Source organism: Lagopus muta, chromosome 9, assembly GCF_023343835.1.
Source record: "Lagopus muta isolate bLagMut1 chromosome 9, bLagMut1 primary, whole genome shotgun sequence".
Taxonomy (NCBI): domain Eukaryota; kingdom Metazoa; phylum Chordata; class Aves; order Galliformes; family Phasianidae; genus Lagopus; species Lagopus muta.
The window spans coordinates 3,706,442-3,730,573 of record NC_064441.1 but is presented as its reverse complement, the minus strand read 5'-3'; the positions used below and the strand labels follow the sequence as shown (position 1 = coordinate 3,730,573).

The following is a 24,132-nucleotide window of genomic DNA, read 5'->3' as shown; positions in this document are numbered from 1 at the left end:
AAAGGGAATCAGAGTAGTCCTCGTGGATTCTGAAGAATGTGCTGCAGAGGTGTTCTGATAGATAGCACTTGATTAATGCTGTGGTTTATGATGAAGCAATTTGCATGCTCGTGGCATGGGATCTCCGGTGCACCCACCTTCTTCAAGTGCAGTTCTTGCATTTCTATTGTTTGTTTATTTTTTTCCATTTGTTTATGGTGACAGTAGGAGGCAGGCAGCTATTTTACCTGTCAGGAGGCTCAGCAGCGATCTTCAGCTCTTTACGTGACAATGTTGGAAGTTTTGGAGCCATTTCTTGTGGTCATTTCCAGACACTTTGAAGGGAAACAATCTTCAGAAATTATTTAATACCCCCTCCCTGAAAATAAAAGCCGTTTTGTACAGCTACAGGAAGAGGCAGCATCCCAAAGTGCATAGGGTTTACAAGCAACTGAAGGTAGAGTAGAAATATTAAGAGGTTGTAAGAAAGCCTGACAGGCATCTAGTGGGTAATGTGAATGAATAAATAGCACCAAACCCACCAGAGCTTCATTTCTGATGGATTTATGTCATGATGTTTGACTCTGATCTGCAAGATTTGACTGAATGCTTGGATGTGGCTGGGACAATGATGGAGCTTCTCGGCTTGTTGCATCTGCTAGTTTAGCTGGAGTGCTTTGTGTCCTTTGAGATACTTGTCCTCTGAAAGTCCATAATTTAAAAAAAAAAGTAGGAATTCATCTCTTACCGAATTCTCTATTCTATTGATTTGGTCTAAAGAGGCCAATGGTTTCAGTAGATGGGCTGCACACTCATACGCACCCACAGAGTACGGCTGCACAGCTCTGTTTCTGTAGCTGTTGAGGCTTAAAAATAACATGAAATGGCTGATTTAGACTTTGTATGGAAGCAGCTTTACTTGTAGCCATTAGAGCAGTTCTGCTGTGTACTGGTCTTGCAGTGGATCAGACCCATTGCAGCAGTTATGGGGGTTACTCTGAGAGGGCCATCATCATGGCCACCTCATTGCATACTCTGCCCAGTAGTTTTTGTGACTGCAGCTCTACATTTGCTATTTTGTATGTCTTCTGGGAAGTCTGTGTCCTTTATGCTTAGCACTTTGACCACAGACACAAACCCACAGCGGTACTGACCGTGCCGACTGTTGTGCCATCTTCCATTGCAGATGTCAGCTATAGAAAACATGGCCGAAAAGCTGGAGAGTTTCAGTGCCTTGAAGCCAGAGGCCAATGAGATGATCCAGTCAATGCCATCCATGTTCAACTTCCGAGCCCCTCCAAGTGCTCTGCCTGAGACCCTCCTGCGCAAGGGCAAGGAGCGCTACACCTGCAGGTAACAACACAAACCTACTCCATAAACAACTCCTTGTCTAGATTGCCTTGTCACTTTCATATTCACGAGTGTGCTTTCGTTATTGATTGATGTATTTTTTTTAATTGTAAACTACAGAATTGTTCTTCTCATGTTTTCCTCCCTTTGGCATCCAAAGGAATCAGTGATAAAACAGATGACTTATTAGGACATAAAATGAAGATGACTGTACATAGAACCAACATGAATAGGAGCTTTGTCAAGGAGAGCAGAATTAGCTGTCTTGAGGGCTTGCACGTCATGTAAAAAAAGTAAATGCAGTCTTAAAAACTAAGGAATGCAATGTTCAAAGCCAACATGTTAAGCAACCACCAGCCTCATTCTCCTGTGAGCTGTGTGTGCTCTGTCCCCATACAAAAATGAGCTGAATGTGATTAATAGAACTGGAACAATTATAAACTGAATAGTAATATGCTTCTTAAATGAGCAGGAAGGGCTCACGTTATCTGTACATAGATAGATAATATCTGTATCTATCAGGATGTATCCACATTATGTATTTTACATTATATAGTATGTATTTCATGTATCACATATATTTATGCACGTTGTATATATAAAATCATTATTATTCCTGTGCCATATTATAGAGTTTGGAGATTTTTTAAATGTAGATCTCTGTATCATCTCCAGAATGCACAGGTATTTGACATTGGCATATTGGTTTATCTGATCTTTCTGAAAACATGCAACCTTCTTTCAAGACGTGTTGTTATAGAAATATACCTTGATGGATTAAATCTTTGAGTCTTGTCAGGTCTGATCCTATTCAGTGCACAAGATGGTGTCACGTTTGCTGACACGTAGAATTGGCTGAAAGGTTTGAAATTTGCTTACATTGAAGTTGAAATCCAAGACTTTAATAGCAGATCCTCATGATTCCAAATCTGAATGTGACAGATAAGCACTTAGTGAGATTAGAGATTTTGTGCAATCTCTGAAACTAGTATGTTTCCACGTGCCATTTGCTTATGCAGAAAAAAAGCTGGTTGGTGCCAGCAATTCCAGTTCCATTCCTACGTGTGTGTATGTCTCAATCACTTATATTTATTTGATGCTTTTATTGAGGTGTCATTACACCAAAGCAGTGCCAATAGTACCACGTAGCTGTGATTCCATTAGGGCTGTGCCTGTAGCACATCTCAGACTGGAACAAAGCCAGCATTGCTTGCATTACCTTACGGAACCTCTTCTCACCACAGATACTGTGGCAAGATTTTCCCCAGATCTGCAAACCTAACCCGCCACCTGAGGACGCACACTGGAGAGCAGCCCTACAGGTACCACAGCCAGTTACACACATTGGTGGTTGTGCATTTTATGTGAATAAAGCAAGGGGACACGTGTGCAAGAGTGGATATTAATGGTGGCTTTGTCACTGACCTCAGTGAATTCGGGGGGTGGGACACATTGCCATTGGAAAAGGCATGTCCTCATGGCTAAGCAGAGCTGTTCCCACGTGGTTGCTGTCGTGTCAAGGTGTGTGCATGATGCTGGAGAGGTGCTTCAGCATCACTCACCCGTCTGCTCAGCTGTGGCACCTTGTGCATGAGCCTGAGCCCTTTCAATTATCTAGATAATCCCCACTGATACCAGCAGGCACATTTTGCTGCCCAAACCTTGGAAATCTCATTGCTGCCCACCATTGCATTTTGATTTTGTATCTAAAAATAGGCAGTCCTTGCTAAGCAGGGTTGCCTGTGGTCAGGCAGGTCACTGCTAGGAGAGCTGGGGTGGACTTTTTGACTTGATGTTGGAAGTGGGCTGCCTCATGCCAGCGGAACATTTCTCCCCAATTAACTCACCAGGAAACTTCTATTCTTTGTGGGAATGTATCTTTGTTTCTCAGAACCTTTTGAGGATGGCAAACATGAAAACTTGCCTTTGTTTAAAAAAGGGCTTTTTAGAATCATAGAATCATAGAATCACCAAGGTTGGAAAAGACCTAAAAGATCATCCAGTCCAACCGTTCACCTATTCCCAACAGCTCCCACTAAACGATGTCCCTCAACACAACATCCAGCCTTTCCTTGAACACCCCCAGGCTCGGTGACTCCACCACCTCCCTGGGCAGTCCATTCCAGTGCCTGACCACCCTTTCTGAACAGTAATACTTCCTGATGTCCAGCCTGAATCTTCCCTGCCGTAGCTTGAAACCATTCCCTCTGGTCCTATCACTAATGACACGAGAGGAGAGGCCGACCCCCAGCTCACTTTTTGTACTCCTCTGGGCAAGGGTGGCTGCATGCAGTGCTGCTGTTCTGTATTTACACTGCAGAGATGGCGGGAGGTTTTGGTCATAGCCTGTGGAATTCTTTTGGCATAAGCAGCCACCCAGGCACCATTTGCAGTCCTGTCTTTGCCATGTGGGATGGATGGCACTTTGAAGGGTGTAGGGCGAAGTGATTTTGAAGAGGGTTCACAGCCATGTTTTGCCTTGCAAAAACCAAGTGGGCTTTTGTTGTTGTTGGTGTTTGTTTGTTTGTTTTGGTAAGAACTCTGTGGTGTTGTTTTAAGCCTAAAGTTGGGTGTTTTGTCAATCATTTGATTTCTGAAAGATCCCAGTTGCAAAAACATGACTGCATTTATATCTGGATGCTTTCTGAGGTCTGAGTAACCAAAACCCATGTGGGTGTACTCTCTTGTTGATAAGGATATGTATGTGATATTTTATCCAGGACAGTTACACACAGAAATGCATATGGAAGCTTTGCCTTATTGAAAATGAAAGATTAATTTAAATCAGCTGGAAAGAAGCCAGCTCATGTTCCAGTAAAACAAATGCACAAATTTCTGCATCACAGTTTTATGACCTGTAAAGAGCAGACTAAGCTCATTGTTTGGGAGGAAACAGTATGGTGGGGTTGTTGGTTTTTTGGTGTTTTTTTTTTGCCTCCAGTCTCTTTGGGAAATGCGATTCACATCTGATTTTATTGAAGAAATGTCTTGATGCACGTAATGCCTGTCCGTGACATAAAAGCCAGGAACAATTAGTAGCATAATGGGTGATTTCAGCACTAAAAAATTGACATCATTGACAAGCATAAGAGACATGTAGAGAAGTACAGGAGAAATGAAAGATTGAGAAACTAAAGTGGTGAAGACTGCTGGCTGGTTGCCAGCAAGAGAATTTGGAATAGTTATAGTATGACTTAGTAATGGCTTAAAGAGCAATGCAGTAAAGGCTTTAGGGACTCCAAATCACTGCCGAGTATGAAAATTGATGCCTCTGGTACCAGAGTGATAGACTAAACTACTCACATTGGCACAGTATTAAAGGTTGGAATTGTTTATTGCTGGTTTTTGCAAGATAACCAAATTTCCTCTGGGATTAGCAATCAAGCAAGCTAATTCCTCAAGAAAAGATTTAATCACACAGTATAATTTAGAATAGGAAAAGAAATAGCCCTTTTTACCTTATTTGAGCATTAGAAGAGATCTGTTTCATGTTTTTTTCCAAAAGTGTTTAATTGTATTGTATTGGCAGCACATGAAACAATAGAGTTATTGCTCTACTGTTTTCAAACTTCCCAACTTTGCGTGCAACAGTTTAAAAAACATGGGAATCAATTACCCAGGCTAATTCGATGCCATTAACTCTGAAATACGATGCTCATTCCTAAGAGTAGTATTGAAGAGATAAAGACTAATGTGAATTAAAGATTAAAACCAATTGTAAAAGTGATGTCTTCTTTCCAAGAGCACGGCTCTCCAGTTATTCAGCCAGAACACTTTGGAGGGAGGGTTTTGGCACAAGAGGGACCAAGAGTTTGAGTAGTTAGGCAAAGCTTGGAAGGTGCTTCATGTCTCTTAGAGTAAATCTGATGTTTTAAGCAACTAACAAACGCTTTTCTCCCCACCTGTTCTGCCTTTTTAGATGCAAATACTGTGACAGGTCCTTTAGCATATCTTCCAACCTGCAGAGACATGTCCGTAATATCCACAATAAAGAGAAGCCATTCAAGTGTCACTTGTGTGACAGGTGTTTTGGTCAACAAACCAATCTTGACAGACATCTAAAAAAGCATGAGAATGGCAACATGTCTGGTATGTATGCCTTTTCCCTTTCCATTGCCCCCTGTGTGCAGCTCACGTATGCATACAAGGACTTCACATTCCCATTCAGTGCTGACTTTGAGCTCTGAGAGTGTCAATAGGCACAAGTTATTCTGCACTGTCTGCTCTGGTGAGGGGATTTTTGGAAAATATGTAAGTGCCTAAGCTCTGCAGACATTTAAAGTGCTTTGAAAATCCCAGCATTAACTCTACCCTTGTATAACTTAATACCACTGGATGATGACTTTTCTTTTGGCTTTAATTAAGCCAACCAGAACATTGTGAGAGCAGTCTGGGAAAATTGGTTGAATCCCAGCGATTTGGCTGTCGATAGACATCCCAGCTTTAGAGTCTCAGGGGGTACCCTAAAAGATTTTCTTGGCACACTGTAAAATATTCCCACTGTCAGGAGCTGAAAATCCCCGTGATGGAGGTAAATGCCCCAGAGCAAGTTTGTCACCTCACAGCAGCAGCAGAGGCAGCACTCTGTGCTGAGAATCGTTGGCCTGGTTTAGGTATCTGCAGGGTTTCATAAACCTCTGCAGTCTTTTCAGTTTACTTTTTGCTCCAGTGGAAATAACCAGGTGCACGTACTGAAGGCAGAGCTGTGTGTTCCCCAGTTCACAAAGATGTCTTCAGCTGGTCTCAGTGCTAACAAACCTGGGTGATGATGTCAATGCCTGCTTCATACTTGATGGAAACCTACAGAATTCATAACTAAACTTAAGCTCCATTTGCTCAGTTCAGCCATTGGTTATTGATTGATGGTTCTGAAGCTGCAGGGTAATGGGGAAGATAAGTGGAAAGAGTCATTTTGACTGGGAACCACCTTCATCTGTGGATAGTAACTCTTCCCTTCAAAATGCCAGTTTTACAGCTGAAAGCTGGCAGAGCACCATGAACAGCTCTCACTGGGTCTCACCCAGTTAAAACATCATTTCAGTTTTGTTTCAATTTGATTTAGAAGATTCAGCATAGCAAATGTAAATGAGGAACAACAGATGTCCTTTATTTCTCCTGTTAAGGTACTGCAACATCTTCACCTCACTCAGAACTGGAAAGCACAGGGGCCATCCTAGACGACAAGGAAGATTCTTACTTCACAGAAATTAGGAATTTTATTGGAAACAGCAACCACAACAATCAGTCCCCCCGAAACTCAGAGGAGAGGTAAGTTGTGACTGTTACAGTTTCCTTTGTTTTACATTCACAGCAGAACAGGTGGACTCTACATCCAATAGCTAAACCTGGAAGGATTACTTAAATGTAATTTAAATGTGTAGTTAGTAAAGAAGGGTAAGCTGAATTCTTAAATGAGATGGAGCATTATATCTAAGAAGTCCTGTTCTGCAACTGACTCAGTGCCTAGAAGGATGCTTGCTAGCAAAAAGTCAGTAAGGCTGTGGGTAGGTGAGAACACCTGGTAAGATTTATTAAGTGTACGTGTTTCGGTTCTTTTAAGCTAGTAGAAGAGAGGCCATTTCGAAGTATTTTCAGCTAATAAAGATTACAGCTAAGCTAAAAAGGCTGTAAAGGGATACACATATCAACTATACATATTTCTGTGAGGCTGGTTTTGCGTTATGAATTATTTATGCTTTTGAGTTGGCATTACATTATCGACATCAAAACTTTCTTACTGTTGGTGACAAACTTCACTGTCTTCTCAATTTCCAGATGTCTTTGTGAAGGAATAAAAATGGTGGACGTAACAAAAATTTCCCTGCAAGTATTGGATTAAGTGATTACATGCATATTCAAATTTCATTCCTTCTTGATTGGCAATGAGGGCTTGGGATTTTTTCTTTGCACATCTGGTCTCAACATGTCCTCCAACAGGAAGTCAGCAAAGTGAAAAGGTTGCTGGGTTATGCAGTGTTTCCTTTCTAAATTTGGCACTTCAGACTGCTTTTGATGGATATTTTATCCCTGGCAAATTGCTGCATTTGAAAGCATAATTAGAGAATCTGTTTTCTTAATCACATGGCTTTTGTTACTTTGGTTGTAGTCCATCTCCCTTTCATTCCTTGCAGCCTCAATCGAGCATAACAAGCAAGTTGGCAGCCTAAGCTATACTCAGCAATTTCTTATATCTGCCTATTTAAATAAAAGATGATAAAGAGATACTGCCCTGATTAACTTAGAGAGGGGGTGGTTGCTCCAGCTCTCCCGACTCTGGATAGCCTCAGATGTTTCAAAACTGTGATATAAACAGACCATTCCCTAACTTTTCTTAATGCTTGTCACAATCAGCTGGAATTTGCTCAGAAAATAGATGAAATTACGCTATTGTGTAATAAACTATCTTTCACTTGTATGTCCTCCATAGAGAAGAAAAGTACATCTGTTATGACTGTGAGTCTTACATTAGATATCAAGCATGTTCATAGGCCTCATCCTTATCTAGCTAAAACTTTTGCTGTATCCCACACTGTCCCACACAGTTTGAAGCACATGCAGTCACCAACTGTAGGCAGACAATAACGTTTCCATTTTTGTAACTGTATTCCTGGAAGAGTAGGGACCTTTAGCACAGTTAGAACAATAGCTGAATCAAGGCCGCCATGCTACGTAAAGCAGTGGAGCAGATAGGCTGGTGGCTGCATTCATGTGGCCCCATCGGTTCAGCCCAGTCGTATCCTCAGCTCTTCTGGCCTTGTGTTTGCTGATGCCACAGTTGTGCTGATTACTGTTGGCCCTCTATGAATGCAGTGGATGTGATGTGGCTGCAGATAGATCCAATCCTGGTGGTTGAGGCCGTTTGCAAGTGAGCCCCTACTACAGCGTGGATGTTATACCCTTGAAAAGATCCCATAGGAAGTAGTTGAGGAAAGTTTGGATGCAACAGACAATGCAGTAACCTTGTGTGGAGCAAAGGGTTCTCCACATGCTCGTTTTGTAAGACTAAAGACTTCTCATTTCAAACATGTTATGATCTTTCTTTAATTCTTCAAATCAGTCAGTAATGCAGTTCAGTCTGGAGGCAATATTACGGACAACTGTTTGGGTCTTCAGCTGAATCACTTAGGTTCCCATGTATGTAATCCATACGTTTGGTTAAGTAATATGGCTTCCAAATGGATGGTGGTGTGCAAAATTAATTATGCATGTAATTTGGACTTTAAAACGCTGAACACGGTATTGGATGTCACTGCTGAAAATGCCAGATCTGATTTTCCGAGTTTCTCGACCCCTTATGGCTTCTGCAAAAAGTCAATGAGTTGTTTTGCCTAGACTACATACATGATTGGAAATATGAGATGAAATAATGCGTGAGAAAATTTGGAATGGATATCTGAACATCCTTCCTCTTGAACAGTGGTTTAGGCTCTCAGAATGACAGGAAAATCTCGTGCTGATTGCACTGTAATGCCCCACTGATTTCTAGTGGAATTTTCTACAATAGTGCCTAAATGAAATGCTGTTATTTTACTGGTACATCTTTTTTAGATCTGTCTCTGGCAGCCCGTTGGCATGGAGTTTTCATGAGTGATTTCTGATGATCGCATTTGTTTCTTTTGGTACTTTCAGAATGAATGGCAGCCACTTTAAGGATGAAAAAGCCATGGTAAACAGCCAGAACTCAGATTTGTTGGATGACGAAGAGGTAGAAGATGAAGTAATGATGGACGAAGAAGAAGAAGAAAGTGAAATGGCAGGGAAAACGGTCAAAGAGCCTGTTACAAGTGACATACACGAGGGGACTCCTGAGGAGGATTATGAGGAAACGAGTACTTTGGACATGAACTGCAAAGCTTCCCCTGGCAGGTTGGTTCCTTCCTAGTATTGGTTTGCTCAATACACAAATAAAAACAATAAACCATACAAGAGTGCCAGCACCAAACTGTGTGCCGTGGGAACCTGTCTGAGGTAGCCAACTTTCCCGTTACGATAGCAACATCCGTCCGTGTTTTGGTCAATACCAGCCCTGTTTTCAGTCTCTTCATGCAAACTGTGGCCTCCAAGGGGAAAAATAAGTTTGCCTAGGGAACTATTGTCATGTTCTGGGTGAGACAGGAAATGTTCATGGGAGATATGTTATCTGCTCCTTAAACATACCCTAATATTCCATAACGGTCTCAAGAAAGGCTGTGGAGACACCACAGAAGAGAGACAGCCTCTCCCACTTCTGCTCCTGCTGCCCACTTGCTCCTTTTTAGAATAGAAAACGTGGTTCCTTTTGTTTCAGGACCATGGTGCCACAGCACAAGGTGGTTTATGAACCTGTAAAAGGAGAAAAATCAGAGGTGTAAATGTGAGAGGAAGAGGGATTGCAGTTAGGATCAGCCTTAAACGCTAAGTTGGTGATGGTGGGCAGCACTAAATGCTACCAAGGGTGGTTTGGCCAACATGACCGTGCACTGCAGTTCACCAGCAGGACATCAAGGGGCTCTGGGGGCTCCTTCCAACCTCCTGCTTACCAGGCTGCTCTGCAGCACACATGGTTTTTGGTGCAGGTGGTTAAAAACCTGGGAGTAAACGTGAATGCCTGAATAGTGTTGAGTGGCAGCAGTTCACTGGCAGCCTCCAGTTAACTGATGTTAAAAGTCCCTGTAACCTCTGTGGTGTTTTTGTAGGTATAAAGAGGAGGAATATAATAAGACTGGACTTTCAGCTTTGGACCACATAAGGCACTTCACAGATAGCCTCAAAATGAGGAAAATGGAAGAAAATCAATATAGTGAAGCTGAATTGGCAGCTTTCAATACTTCCCAGCTGCCAGAGGACCTAAAACAACCATTGTACAGGAAATCCAAATCCCAGGTAAAAGCTTAACTCAGTTAAAATGTTATTGTCACCCAATACCTAAAGGATTAAGCTGTTAGTCTGTGGCAGGCAAAGTCTTTTCAGATTGGTCAGGCAGGGCTGGGCTTCACCTCCGTTAATCTGAGCGTCCCTCAGCTTCCCACTGCACTCCCACTACAGTGAGACAGCACAGGGTGCTCTGGCCTTGGTACCAGGGGATTTTCTTACTTCTGTGTTGCTTTTCTTCCTGTCTGCCACCTGCCGTGATAAGAAATCTGCTCCCTGCTTTCAGGCATCCCACGTGTTTATGTGGATGCTATGCAGTTTAACTGTAGGGATGCTACTTGCTCTTCTGGCTTGTCTTTGTGGTGGTTTTTTTTTATAGTCTGTTAATGTTACCTCATCGAGCATGACTTAGAGACAGTGATAATTGAGCTAACATTCAAGGGGCATTTCTTAAAAAGGATCTTTTTAGCCCTTGTGAAAGATTTGTATTTTAAAAACTGCGGAATATAGCTGTGGAGAAGGTCACAGCAAAGGAGACTGTGGTATTTGGTGAGATACCATAGCAGCCAAAAGATAATGTGATGCTTCAAGCTCTTGAAAGAAGCCTATTTACTGTAACATGAAGGCAAATGAGAGTCTCTGGGACCTTGCCTTTTATCAGCGCTTTTTTCAGAGCTTCATGAAGCCAGGGGAAGGCTCAGATAATTAATAGTATCAGTGGGGCAAAAACATCAGTGGAAATGTTGACAGGTTTCACCTGATGCACTGCGATTTTTTTGCCATTGAACTTAGCAGACCAGTCGCGGTCTAAAAGACGCCGTAAGCAGATGGAAGCTGAAGGTTTTAAGCTCAGAGAACTTGCAGCATGACCTCTTCTTTTTCCTTCTTTCCCCATCCAGGCGTACGCCATGATGCTCTCTCTCTCTGACAAGGACTCCCTTCATTCTGCATCCCACAATTCTCCCAATATGTGGCACAGCATGGCGAGAGCTGCTGCAGAATCCAGCGCCATCCAATCCATCAGTCACGTATGACATTGTGAAGTCTTACCAAGAATGGGACCAAGTCCAAACCAGTAGCATGGCTCTTTCATATATGACTATTTAAAAGACTGCTGAGCAGAATGCCTTATAAATCTGCAGGGTCACTCATTTAAAGTCCGGTGACCTTAAACTGAATAATTTTAAAAAGAAAGAAACTATTTATTCTCAATATTTTGTTTTGCACAGCAAAGGCAGCTGCTGACTTCTGGAGGATCAATGCGACTTAAAAAAAAGAGTTTCAGTGGATTATGTAAACTGGGGCCAGGAAAAAGTGTCTTCCAGTTCACCCGGCTTTGAGAGGCAGGGGCAAAAGGGTTAAGACTGCATTGATACACACACGGGCACTCCTTTAAAGTAGGAACTGAATTGATTTTCTTTTTGTGTAAAATAGTTTGACACAGGATTGGGAACAGTTGCTTTTATGTACAAATCTCTTCATTAAAGCTTTATGCATTTTAGCCCTTCAGAGAAAGAAAGAAAACAGCTACATGAAATGCACACTATCCATCAGAAACGTAGAAAGAAGTAACAGGGAATATTTTGTTCTCTCCGTAATTCTTTTGCCTTCTCAACTGCATTGTTTAAAAAAAAAAAAAAAAAAAAAAAGGAAAAATGAGGAAAAAAAAAAAAAGAACTATGAGAAACAATACATAGGAGGCTTGTGTATATTGTAAACTATGAATGTTCACTACTCCAAGAAGCTGAATCATCCCGATAATTCCGTGGAAGCACCGCGTCCATCGACAGCACCACTAGTTCCAATCATTGTAAGGAGGTTTTAATTTTAGACAATCATGTCGCTCTTCTGTTGTGTCGCTTCCTTTCCCCCTTCCCTCTCATCTCTTCTTTGTGTTGTGTGTACCATGTATTTATTTGTTGGCAAACAAACGTTTGTTGGTTAAGAATAGCACTGTTCCTGTAACAAACAGCACTGCTCCAGTCCCCCACTGCGCTATGATGTAGGCACCCATGTACTTAAAAACACAAGTGAGGTGAACTGATCTGTGTATATGGGAGTGCAAAACAGTGTTTGAAATTTTCTTACATTCCTCTTTTATTTTATTTGTTTTTTTTTCCTTTTAATGAACTAAATAACTAATAGATGCGACTTAGTTTTTTGTTTTGTAATACGGTAAATTGATTCAATTGTATAAACAGTTATAATTTCTTCATGAAAGCATGATTCTTCTGATTAAAAACTGTACCCAATATTTTATGCTGGTTGTCTGCGAGCTTGTGTGATGTTATGTTCATGTTAATCCTATTTGTAAGATGAAGTGTTCCAAATTTATGTTTAAAAAGAAAATAAATAAAGAATGGAAGGCATTCAGTTATTTTTGGGGGTTTTTTTGGCCTTTAGTGAGGGACCAGATTTCTTTTTCCTTTTGTTTATAATCTCATTTTGAAATAATCGGCAAGTTGAGGTACTTTCTTTAAATGCTTTGTACAATGTAACTGTTACGCATTTCAGTACATTACTATGGGAGGATCAACTTTAAAAAAAAAAAATAAAGGACTACAAAACTGAAGGAATCTTTTTTCTTTTTGCTTGTTCTTGTTTTTTTACCTGGGTCAGGTCGGAAATGTCATTTTTCATCTGCAGTTTGGGGAGTGAAGAGCGCACGCCTGTGTGTCTGCAGCGCTGTGAGTAACCAGTGCTTGGGGTACAGCAGCTTGAGTCATAGAGTCATGGAATCACAGGATGGCCTGGGCTGAAAAGGAGCACAGTGCTCATCCAGTTTCAACCCCCTGCTGTGTGCAGGTCGCCAACCAGCAGCCCAGGCTGCCCAGAGCCACATCCAGCCTGGCCTTGAATGCCTGCAGGTATGGGGCATCCACAGCCTCCTTGGGCAACCTGTTCCAGTGCCTCACCACCCTCTGGGTGAAAAACCTCCTCATATCTAACCTAAACCTCCCGTATTCCAGCTTAAAACCATTCCCCCTTGCCATGTAACTGTCCGCCCTTGTAAACAGCCATTACCCATCTTCTTTATATGCTCCCTTCAAGTACTGGAAGGCCACACTGAGGTCTCCCCAGAGCCTTCTCTAAACTGAACAAAGTTTCCTCAACCTTTCTTCATAGGAGAGGTGCTCCAGCCCTCTGATATCTTAGTAGTAAGACAATCTCTGCTCTCTGATCATCTTAGCTTGGTCTTGGTCTGGTCTTTTCAATCCCAACCTCAAATCTCAGTATACTTCTGGAGGGCTGAAAGGGAATAGTGAGGATGACCCTCCCCACCACTCCCCAGTGTTGCCCTTTGCAGCTGCAGCACATGGCTGTCCTTTGTGTTTAAATGTCGAGTCTTTTTTTTGCAATAGGACCAAGGGTTGCTGTCACCAGACGGAAGGAAGCTGGCATAAGACTGTTCACATTGTCCCAGTGCAGTAACCGCATGCAAAAAGCAGCGCTGTTCAGTGGGAAAGGAGCATTGAGGGGCTATGATTTGTGGGAAGTTTGGTTAAATTTGGCACCAGCGAAGCCAAAAGTACTTCCAAAACCAGAGGCCTTTAGTTCAGTGCAAAGGCATGGGAAGGTGCTGCTGGCCAGATATCCCCCCAGGCAGCACAACTGCATTTGCAGGTGCTAAATTGCATTTCAGAATACCAGGGTGTCGTTCTTGCCTTCTGGTCTCACTTACTTGATATCACCAGGCAGAAACATGGGCGTTGTTATGGCTGAACACAGCAAGGACAGGCGCGGGCTGCCTTGGGTAGCACTGCCAGCTCCTGAGCGCATGTCAGTGGCAAGCTGTGACCTACAGGCCTGTGATTTTCACCTAAACCACACCTGGAAAAGAAGGAAAAATCAATTAAAAAAAAAAAGCCAGCTTTCATGGTTTTGTCCTCACTTCATTGGCTTGAGCCAATGGTCAGGTACGTGCAGACAATTGCATAAATAGCCCATTATTTTTCATGCAGTTCAAGTCACTGAGGAACTCGGTTTTAAGTTTCTGCCAAGTAAAGGGAACAAATAGATTAATCAGTCAAGTTTTATCTGCAAACAACTTTCCAGATCGTTTTCTCCTTTAATTTGATGCAGTGACAGTTCTTATCAGCTCTGCCCTCACCTGACCTAGATGAAAGGGGGTTTTTGGAAGGTGGGGATAGGGTGGGACAGCTTCCCCTGGGTTTCATGTTCTGGGTTACTTAGCACCCTCCCATCACATAACTGTCAAGGAAAGGCCTTGTTTAGCTGAGCTGCGGGACTATTTTAACCTATGCATTCCTGTGTCTGCAGACCCTTGGGGAGGTTCCCCATGTAAGGGGAGGGTCTGTGTATGGGATGGGGTAGACAGAGGGGGAAGACAACATGCCAGGCTTGGAACCATGTTGAGAAGGGCCAGTTAAAACATAGGGATTTCAAAGAGAAGGAAGAAAATCCACCACTTTGATCATCTTGATGTATGACTGTTATTCACCTAGGCTTACTTGAGAAGGACTTTTTTTCTCCTTAATTTATTACGGTCCCTGCAGGGCAGTAAAAAATATTTTGCAATGTACCAAGAAACAAATGAGTTTGTAGTATAGAAAACAGTAGTGTAAGCCTGTCTTGTACTCCTCTAGTGCTGGTGAGATACTTTGAAATGAAAACACAAAGCTTGGAACAAAGGGAGACAGATTTATCTGTAGGGGTCCTTCAACTTCATTCAGGTACCTTACCATGACCTTGACTTTCATTGCCTTTTCTCAGCAGCATTGTTAGTTACAGAGAGGAGCAACTGAAATGCAAACCAGGATTTCATCAGCTACCTCACCTCACACATAACTGAAGAGAACTGGGCAGTTTTTTTGTTTGTGGTAACTTCCCTCAACCTCCCCTTGTAGATAGGAACAAATGCACTTGTCCAGACGAACAGCTTGCTAAGCAAGGACCCCAGTTTCTGGCTTTTTGTTGCAGTTATTACTTTTTTTTTTTTATTAAGAGTTATTTGAGGAGTAGTTTAATAAAAAAAATCCCTTCAGCTTGTTTCAGCATCATCCTACCGTTCAGCCCACTGTAGTAGTTTTCCATAAGTCAACAAATCGTTCCCATGTGATACAGCAGACTCACTACAGGATGGAGCAGCGTATTAGCGCCTCAATTTCCATCTACAGAATATAACAAAGCACCAGCATGACAAGATGATTAATCAATAGCTCACCCTGGCCCAGACCCTCACCAGCACACAAGTCCGAGCCGCTGCTCCTGTGTCAGCCCCACTGCCTCACTGCGTTAACAGCCGCCGTTTGCAGCATAATGGGAGGGGAAGTTATTATAAAACCATTTGAGAGGCTGCTTTAGCTCAGAGGTTCAGTTTGGCCGGTTGCTGCGTTCACGTCTTGAACTTTAAAGCTTTCTGTCAGTTCCCCCTTTCTCAGGCACACGCAGGATCACTGCGAGCTCCTGGATCCCTTCCCCGCACCGCGCTGCCTTCCAGCCGCATTAAGTCTCATTTGTGGTTTTGCTGGTCAGTCACGGAGCGGCGCAGAAAAGCTGCTTGAGTTTAAAGATGCTTCCAGTAATGATTTAAACAAAACACATCCATCTAGCACCAAACAGAAGATCCTTTCTCCATGTCAAAGACCACATACCTTGCCAGGATTCCAGTTGTAAGAAAAATGTATCCTGAATCCTGGCCAAAACCATCCTCTTCCCATCCCATTGAAAGTCTGTGTAAGTTTTATGAGTATACCTACTATGCGGCTTCCACTCGTCCTATTAATTCATCTTTTGTTTCGATACAGAAAATGGTGCCAACATTAGGAAATGCTCAGCTTTACAGTTCAGATTCACTTAACGAAGGCTGGGGAGCGGGATAAGGGGAGAACAAGCAACAAAGCCTAAAAAATATTACTAGGATCCTTTTTTCTTTTCCGTCACTTCTCCCCAGTTTAGATCCATTTGTTATTAGAGGAACACAATTTAGCAAAGCAAAGTTTACTATTACTCCTGAATTGAGATTTTAATCAGAATAACATTTAAATAAGCCTTCAAATGAGGCCCTACTGCCAGGAACATGCAAGACTGGAGCTGATGTCCCATATCTGCGGCAGGATTTTTTGGGGACTAGCTGCCCCTGAGGACTACCATGAGCCACACAGACCTCTGTGCCATGGCATCCTGCAAGGAGAGGCTCCTTTTAATTTGATGCAGGATGACTGTGTGACAGCGGAGGCTGTCTGCATCTATAAATCCACTCTGGGAAGTTTTTAGAACCTCTTATTGTGAAAGGTGCTGTGGAAATAAGAAGCACTGAGACAATTGGCTGGGCAGGAGCTGTAGCAGTATCTGCCCTGCCTGCTTGACTCGAGGATCGGCAAGAAGGCACCTTCAGAAAAGATCCTTCTTTTTCTAGCTTTATTTGAATGCTAATTAATTCCAGAAAAGCTAAAGAAATGTGATGAAATGTTGCACTGCTAAGGAGAAGCTTTGCCTGAGAGCCTGGAAGCAGAACTCCCCTCGAAGGAGGGTCTAGTGGGAGAAAGGGGTTAGTGGTCATTTTGATGCTAAATTATCAGTAATTAAGAAGTTGATTTTTCTGGGATTGAAGAAAATTTTAAACAGCTGCTTCTTTCAAGCCCTTATTCCTCGTTTTCATTAGCATGCGCTGAGGCAATCTGGGAAATATATTTCAATGTGCATTATGCTATGTCAAGACCTCAGCATCTGTACCTTGGGGCAGATACGTGTGAGATAGCAAGGGTGGGTTTGCCAGCACGCACATGTGGAAATGTTCAATTTGTAATATGATTATAGCCCCCAAACAAAGCCCGCTTGATACCTGTGGCATATTTGTTTCATGGTAAGTGCAGAAAATTCTCAAAATCGTGTCATGTTTCGCATCCCCAGCCAACTCAAACTGTAGAAGTAGCACTTCAATTCCTGGGGAGTCTCTTTAAACAGGCATATGTCAGGCCCAATTAAGGTCTGGGAAGCCCCATGCTAATTGGGCTGAGGCCCACAGCAGCAGGACGTGGTCACTCAGCATCGTGGCCCTGGCCCAGGCATGTGCTGGGGTTCTGCTTAGCCATGGTGCTCCTCAGGGCTGCTGCATGGGAAGCCGTGCTCCAAAAGCACCTGGAAGAGGTTAAGTGGAGTGAGAACTTTTACTAGCAGTGGATAGATAAAGCAGCTCAGGGTGGTAAGCCACCAGATCGCTGTGTGGTCCTGCATCCAAAGAAGCCTTCAGGTACCTGCGGCAGGATTTGGGGCTGGGCTTTGTGCCCCCCACCCTCCATGTCTGTCTCTCATCGGGAGTGTGGGCTGGCCTGGTGACATCCAGGTGTGAGCACAGCCTTTTGTCACAAGTCAAACATGTGAAACATGACATGGTTTTGAGAATTTTCTGCACTTCATTTGATTTCCGTTTCCCGAGACATGTTGTCTCATCTACTCAGTAGGCTCCCAAAATATAGGGTAACTGCTCTTATTGCAACTCACGTGCTAAGGCACCCAGAAAAAAAAAAGGCAAGAGCTAAGATGTGGAGATGAACTGAAGCATACTGAGATTTTAAACCCAGAATTTCATCAGGATTTGTGTTGGAACCCCAAGCAGTGGTCTCCATTTCAGATCCCTACAAACAACAAACATGAAACCGAAACACTGCAGGGCAGAGACTCAGGGTCTTCATTTAAAGATGAGTCTTCCAAATTATGAAGCCACGTGTTTCATTGCACCCAAACTTCCCTCCTGCTTCCAGCAGGCCTGTTATTCACCCACCTGCTGCATCTTCTCACTTATGTGCCTGTAGGCTGAGCACGGCCGAGGATCTTTTTGAGCTTCCACTCTCTCCTGGCTGGCACCAATCAGACAAACAGCGGCTGGGTTCTTCCCAAACGTCCCCACAGGCCCCAAGAGAACACGGTGTGCCTTTGTCCTTTCAGAGGAGGAAAACATCAGCAACAAAAAAGCAAGGACCTCTTACGGCATTACATTGTTCCTCAGCAAAAATTGATCTGCGAAAACAACTTCAGTACTTTTAAACATTGAATAGGACACAAGGCCAACATTAAACTTAGAAGAATCATCCTGCTGCAGCTCATTCCTTACGATTCACTGAACAAACTGGATAAAAGCAAAATATTCCAAAGAAGACATAGAAAACGTGCCTGTAATATCCAGCACCATGCTCACACCTTAAAAGAAGATCTTTGCAACCCTAGGAGCAACCTGAAGTCCCTGTGCTACGTAACAGTGCGATGCACTGCCGTGCTTGCCCTATCTCAGCAGGGGACTGCCAAAGATGTGAAGTCTATTCGGCTGCAATCACAACTGTGCAGTAAAAACTTCATCCAAAGGGTCCCCAGAACCTCTGCTCAACGCAACCACAAGCCACAAAACCCTTTGCAATTCACTCTAACAAAGTAAAGACCTTTATTACTTTTAGAGTTGATTCCCTGGTACTCCTTTTGGAAGCCGTTATGCTAGTTTTATTACTTAAGAGCTATTAAAACCTTAACCACTGCATGGAGCAGCTTGCTCCAGCTTTACACTCATCCATAAAAACCTTGAATGGGAGATCAAGAACTAGCTTTTGGAGCTGACACCTTGTCAGCTGAAGAATGCCAGAATCAGGTCAGAATTTGTCCCTGCCCCAGCTCAGTATACAGACCAGGGTGAGAAGCTGAAGTGGAGGAGCAGGACTGGTAACTGGATTTTTGCCATGCTTTCCTTCATTGCTTGTAAGGAAGGACAAGTGGAAAGTCGTGGTGACCTTTCCTTCCACCTGGAGCCAATTGTAAAACAAGCTCTGCTTGTGCCACCCTCTGTTAGCTTAGCAAGGAGCAATGGTGGAAGGAACTTTGATGCAAGATCTAGGAGAGCAGGAACAGGGACTGGGGCGCATCTAAATACTGACACCACCATAAAACAACAGAAATCCTTACCCAGTCTGAATGTGGTGTGCTGCTAGGAGAGAAGAAACGTGCTTAAGTCATCATCAGGATGGCACGGCAGTGTTGGAATGGCTCAGCCACCCCCAAATATCCCTCAAAGGCATGAGTGCAAAACTGAAGCAACCTGACATGGTGTAATGGAACTGGTACGGGCCAAAAGCATCTACAAGGGAACTCCTTATATCAGTCTTTCTGTTGCTCAGATACTGGTGGTGTGTGTAATACAGGAGCTAGCTCAAAGCCTCTCATTATTTTCACTTTTTATTATAGAGTCCAAAAATCTGGCTTTCTCAGCTTGCCGTTGGTTCCAAAACATAACTTCCTTCTCCTCTACCCTGCCACTGAATTTTTAATATTTCCTCTTTGGAAAATGTCAGAAGCCTCAGCAGGGTGTTGGTTTCTGCTATAGCACAGCTCTGCTGGGGATGAAAGAGGCTGGGGGCAGCACTTTGCCATCAGAAAAATTCTTCCCTTTTTCCCCACCATAACAAAAAAAAAAAGAGGAAAAAAAAAAAAAATCTCCCAAACCTGAAAGACCAGCCTCACAAATTATCCATTCATCATGTTTCTTCGTTTCAGCTGAAACAATGATCCCGGTACATTTTCTTTTAAACTTTGTCTCCCAGTCAGAGTGGCCACCTACTTTGTTGTCCAAATTTCTCGTGCAGCTCGAATCCTACAATGCATAATCTCAGTAGGGTTATCAGTTATGTCATGCATTATAAAGCCTCCAATCAGCGTAGTGGGAAACAACATTTTCATTTAATACCAGGAGAAACAGTGGAAGTCAGCGATTGATACCAACACAATGATGGGAAAAAGTGTCCAGAGGTGCTACTCACATAATCTCACTTTACAACATCTTGAAAATTCAATAGAAAGGACTTTGCTAACAATACCAGAATGACATACCACTGATTATTGTTCCTAAAGCTCTTAACAATAAGAAAGCTCTCTAAATATATCTCAACAAAAAAACATATAACAGTTTGTTTCTTCTCTCTCTTTTTTTTCCTTCACAAAGCACACAGTATTAGTCAACAATTGCTCTGCGGTGTAAACCCATAAAGGCTGTTGGCTGGCAATGTTCTGGGAAATGAGCTCTTGAAAGATCCTTTTTTTCTTTTTTAAACATGCCTAACAATTGTATCTTGAAACAATCCTGGAAGCACAAGTATCTGCAAGCTGCAAGGACCCACTCTAACTTATTTTCTCGAGGCTGAGGAAAGAACCAGCTACTCACGCATTTTCTTCGCACACTTCAGAGTTCAGACACGAGAAGTAATGTTTAGCTCGGAGCAGGAATGAAAACCTTTTTAAGCACCAAGTGTTTCTTGTTAAGCCCCCGGTCTCTGCAGAGTTGGGTGAGTTATCCAAATGACACGTGAGCGCTTTTCTGCTTAATCTCAGCAGCCAGAGCCCTCAGTTTAACAGGACTTAAAGAAAGGGTTAAAATGCAATTAAGCATACATTAAATACACCAGGACGTTTCCCTCGGAGGCGAAGTTGAAACAGGCATCTTTACTGCTAAAACCACACTTAAGAGCCTGAGCTAGCAACCACTTAGTAGTCAGTGTCTGCTGCACAAGGGCCCTAAAATAATTCATTGCTCAGCACCTTCCAAAAGCAGCCCCTGCCTCTGGGGCCACTGCTGCTAATACAGAAGCACACATGAAGCCACGTACAGCAATAAATCACTTACTTGCCTTGCAGCATCAGGCCTGCAGCAACATTTCATTGCGGCGTTATTGCATCGGTGCGTATGGCCATCCCAAAAGTGGCTGATAAAGATTAAATAATAATTTAAATTCCTTTGATAGTGTTTACATTTAAGAAAGCAAACCCAACCCTTATGTCACGCGAATCTCAGCTGCAGTTATAGCATTTATGGCATTAAACGACCAACGAAAGGTCTCTAAAAATCATTAACTGAAGTAAACATTGAATCACGTTACAGAGTCAACAACAGAGGTTTTTTCTGAAGGAAATAAACGTGTCGCTCTCGAGGATATCGAGTGAAATATTCGCTGGATCTTCTTTTATTACGGGCTCTTAATCTCTCTGTTTACTATTGAAGTGGTTAATAAGCAATTCCTAAAACAGATCCAGAAGGTGTGTTTAGCAGCCTGCCTGTTAGCCCACACCATCACCTACCCTCATTTGGCAATCCTAGCTCCATTCCACCTTAAGCACTTATTGGGACCATTATTTTTGTTCTGTGAACACAGACGTCAGTTGTATAGATTCAGTTAAGATCTGTTTGCTGTTGATGTATATAAACAGCATTTCCTGGCTACAAGATATATCTGAAGGAAGAACTTCTGCAAACACTGCAGGATGATCCAGCGGATGGAGTGAGAAATGTGAAAAGCCTTCCTCGAGCACTGGCTGTTTGGCACTGCTTTCCCTGCAGCATCACCTGTGGCATTTGTTATTGCTGTTCAGTAACCCCCAAATTTATGTAACAAGGTAGATTCATTATATATTCTCACTTGGAGAGTTTCTCCTCTTCCCAGTAAACATTATGGATGTCTTTTAAAGCACATTCTGCTACGTTTTTTGGAGCCTGGTATTGAATCAACCGTACCATCTCCACCAGTTGAATATATCTACACTACTTAAACCCTTTGGATTAAGTAAGATCTTGTTTTCTCATCCTCTCTCTAATACGCAAGTACAGTCCTAATTAGGGGTCTTCCTCCATACAGTACATAACAGCTGAGTTAGGGGCTGACTCTCCCAAAGGCAGGATTGGAAATACTCCTGGACTTGACATGGTTTCAAACACGGCTTTGCACGTTCTGCAGTTTTTCACTCCTCTCTGATTTTATAGACTTACACTTGCACATTTTAGTAGATACCATTCACTGCTCACCCGACAGACGGCAGCAGCTACAGCGGCTGGGAGTAACTCCGGGAGCAGGGAGATGCTTTCAAATTAGCCCTGCTTAAAGGTCCCTGTGCTCATGCCCGAGTGTGTGCACTGCTGTACCAGTGCAGGCAGGTGCATGGCAGAGCTTCTGATGGTGTTTTGTTTTGAACTCAAGTATAGGAAGCTGTTTCAATAGCAGGAGCCAGAGCATCTCCGCAGTGGGCAGGCAAATACAAAACGAGCTGTATCTCATCACTTTGCTGTTTTAAATTTTTTTAAAATTCCTGTTGAAATGTTCCACCTTGACATTGCTGGACAGCAGAGCTGCCAAATGCTCCTCACCAGGAATCGGGTGCCTTGAGGCTGTGGGGCAAACCATCCCATCTCCTTTACAAATCCTTCAGCCGCATGCATCTTCTCTCTGCCACACCGACCATCAGTGCTCCCAACTTCTGACCCAGGAGAGCAGCCACCTGCCCAGCAGGAGGACAGGGAGCCCAGCCTGGCCTCTTGGTGATGCTCGGGGCTGGCACGGCGTTTGGCTGGGCACCAGACCTGCACTGCAGCCTCACAGCCACTCTGACATGCCTGCAAAAATATGTTCCCCACTGACCGCACGAACAAACGCGCACTTCGTGAGCAACATGATTCATTTGTGATCTGAGGTTTAGAGGCAGAGCTTTCTGCAATTTTTTTTTTTTTTTAATGCTATCTGGCATGTTTGAAAGCACTGTCCAAGAACATGAAACCTTTATGTAAAAGATTTTCCATTACTTCTTATTTGTGCGTCGTCTTCTCGGTGCTCACCCCAGTCCTTACGGTAAAACTGGCATCAGCTTTTTGAAAACAACAGAGGCTTTGGCTGCTGCCACGAATGCTGCAATTCTTCTTGTGAGAGCCCAGAAATGTGCCCCGTGGGGATGGAGAAGAGTGAAAGACCCTTCCTCCCTTCCTGCCCGTAAGCACAGCATTTCTTGTCTGTATCGACGTATCTAACATGAGAGAAATAAAGTGTGGAAAACTTCTTTCAGCTGCATTTCATGGGCAGGCTCTTTGATCATCTGATGCCTGAGTTTTATTCAGCACACAAGAAAACGGACAAGTTAGGTACGAGCTAGCTGCTGCTAAACGGCTGTCGACGTTGCCAGCAGTCATTAGGCAGCATTTGGCTTTGACCAGGAATACCATAAAATGGGAGCAAACCCTTCCACCTCCTGCACTGGGGCAGTATTTCACAGCTGCTGCCCCGATGTGCAGCTCCACAGCTAAACCTCAGAGCAAACTGGGTCTGCAAACAGGTAACGAGGCGTTAGTGAACTGTGCCTTGCGTGTCTGATTGCAGTTTGGTTTACAGACAGTGGTGCGAGGATGGAATCCTGTGACAGATTTCTCTTAACGTTGTCTGTGGTTTATTTTTCTTTGCAGAGAAGCGCGGCACCTTCCCAGCCCTAATTGCCGGCTGCTCTCTCGTGGCTGTTTGGGGGAACTGCTGGCGTTCCCTCCTGCGGGTCAAAAGTGGCTTTTTTCACAACAAATTACAGTAAAGAGCCAGTTGCCAACTGGAAGTGACCCTAGGCAATTACACATTCTCCAGAAAGAGGATTTCCAACTGTTTTCAGGGCTCTTTACAGCCGAGTACACAAGCTCTGGGCTACCGCAGCTCCTTGTTGGCTGGTACTGGGGAGCAAATTCATTTTTTTGCCTATCCACTGCCTGCTTGAGAAGCCAAGAAACAGGCAGGAGCTAAGGCACTCCTGCCTGCTTGCCTTGCTGGGCAGACAGCAGCAGTGATGCACTCGTGATGCTCCCAGGCATTGGCAGCAAGTTTTGCTTAATTAGCTGGTAGCAACTGTCCCAATTTGGAAATCCTGCCTTGCAATTCTTTTCAATTACGCCAAGTATAAGAAACAGAGCGTGCATTCGTACGTGGAGCATTACACACGAGCCAGACCTGAGCAGTGCAGAAAGGCTGCCTTGATTCATTGCACTCATATGATTTTGGCTGCAGTAAATTCACTCTCCCGCTACAGCATGCAATTTGAGGGATTACTGAATACTGGCACAAACAGAAGGAATCATCAAAGTCTAGATAATTGCAGGCTTTTTTTTTCCCCTTCCACTGTCATTGCTTTACCAGCTATTGTCTCTCTGTTTGGGAAAGC

General features: G+C 43.3%; 1 protein-coding gene across 10 annotated transcripts in view; it reads left to right on the top strand.

Annotated features, from left to right (window-relative positions):
* MECOM (MDS1 and EVI1 complex locus) overlaps positions 1 to 12,751 on the top strand; it is a 299,911-nt gene extending 287,160 nt beyond the window's left edge. For 9 of the 10 annotated variants that reach the window (XM_048954824.1, XM_048954823.1, XM_048954827.1 and 6 more), the window contains 7 exons: positions 1,166 to 1,332; positions 2,574 to 2,651; positions 5,249 to 5,418; positions 6,453 to 6,597; positions 8,959 to 9,195; positions 10,005 to 10,191; positions 11,079 to 12,751. In XM_048954824.1, coding sequence (XP_048810781.1) covers positions 1,166 to 1,332; positions 2,574 to 2,651; positions 5,249 to 5,418; positions 6,453 to 6,597; positions 8,959 to 9,195; positions 10,005 to 10,191; positions 11,079 to 11,213 — 1,119 coding nt within the window. In that variant the 3' untranslated portion in view covers positions 11,214 to 12,751. The remainder of the gene's footprint in view (positions 1 to 1,165; positions 1,333 to 2,573; positions 2,652 to 5,248; positions 5,419 to 6,452; positions 6,598 to 8,958; positions 9,196 to 10,004; positions 10,192 to 11,078) is intronic. The other variant, XM_048954828.1, reaches the window with a different exon arrangement.
* Positions 12,752 to 24,132: the final 11,381 nt, after the last annotated feature.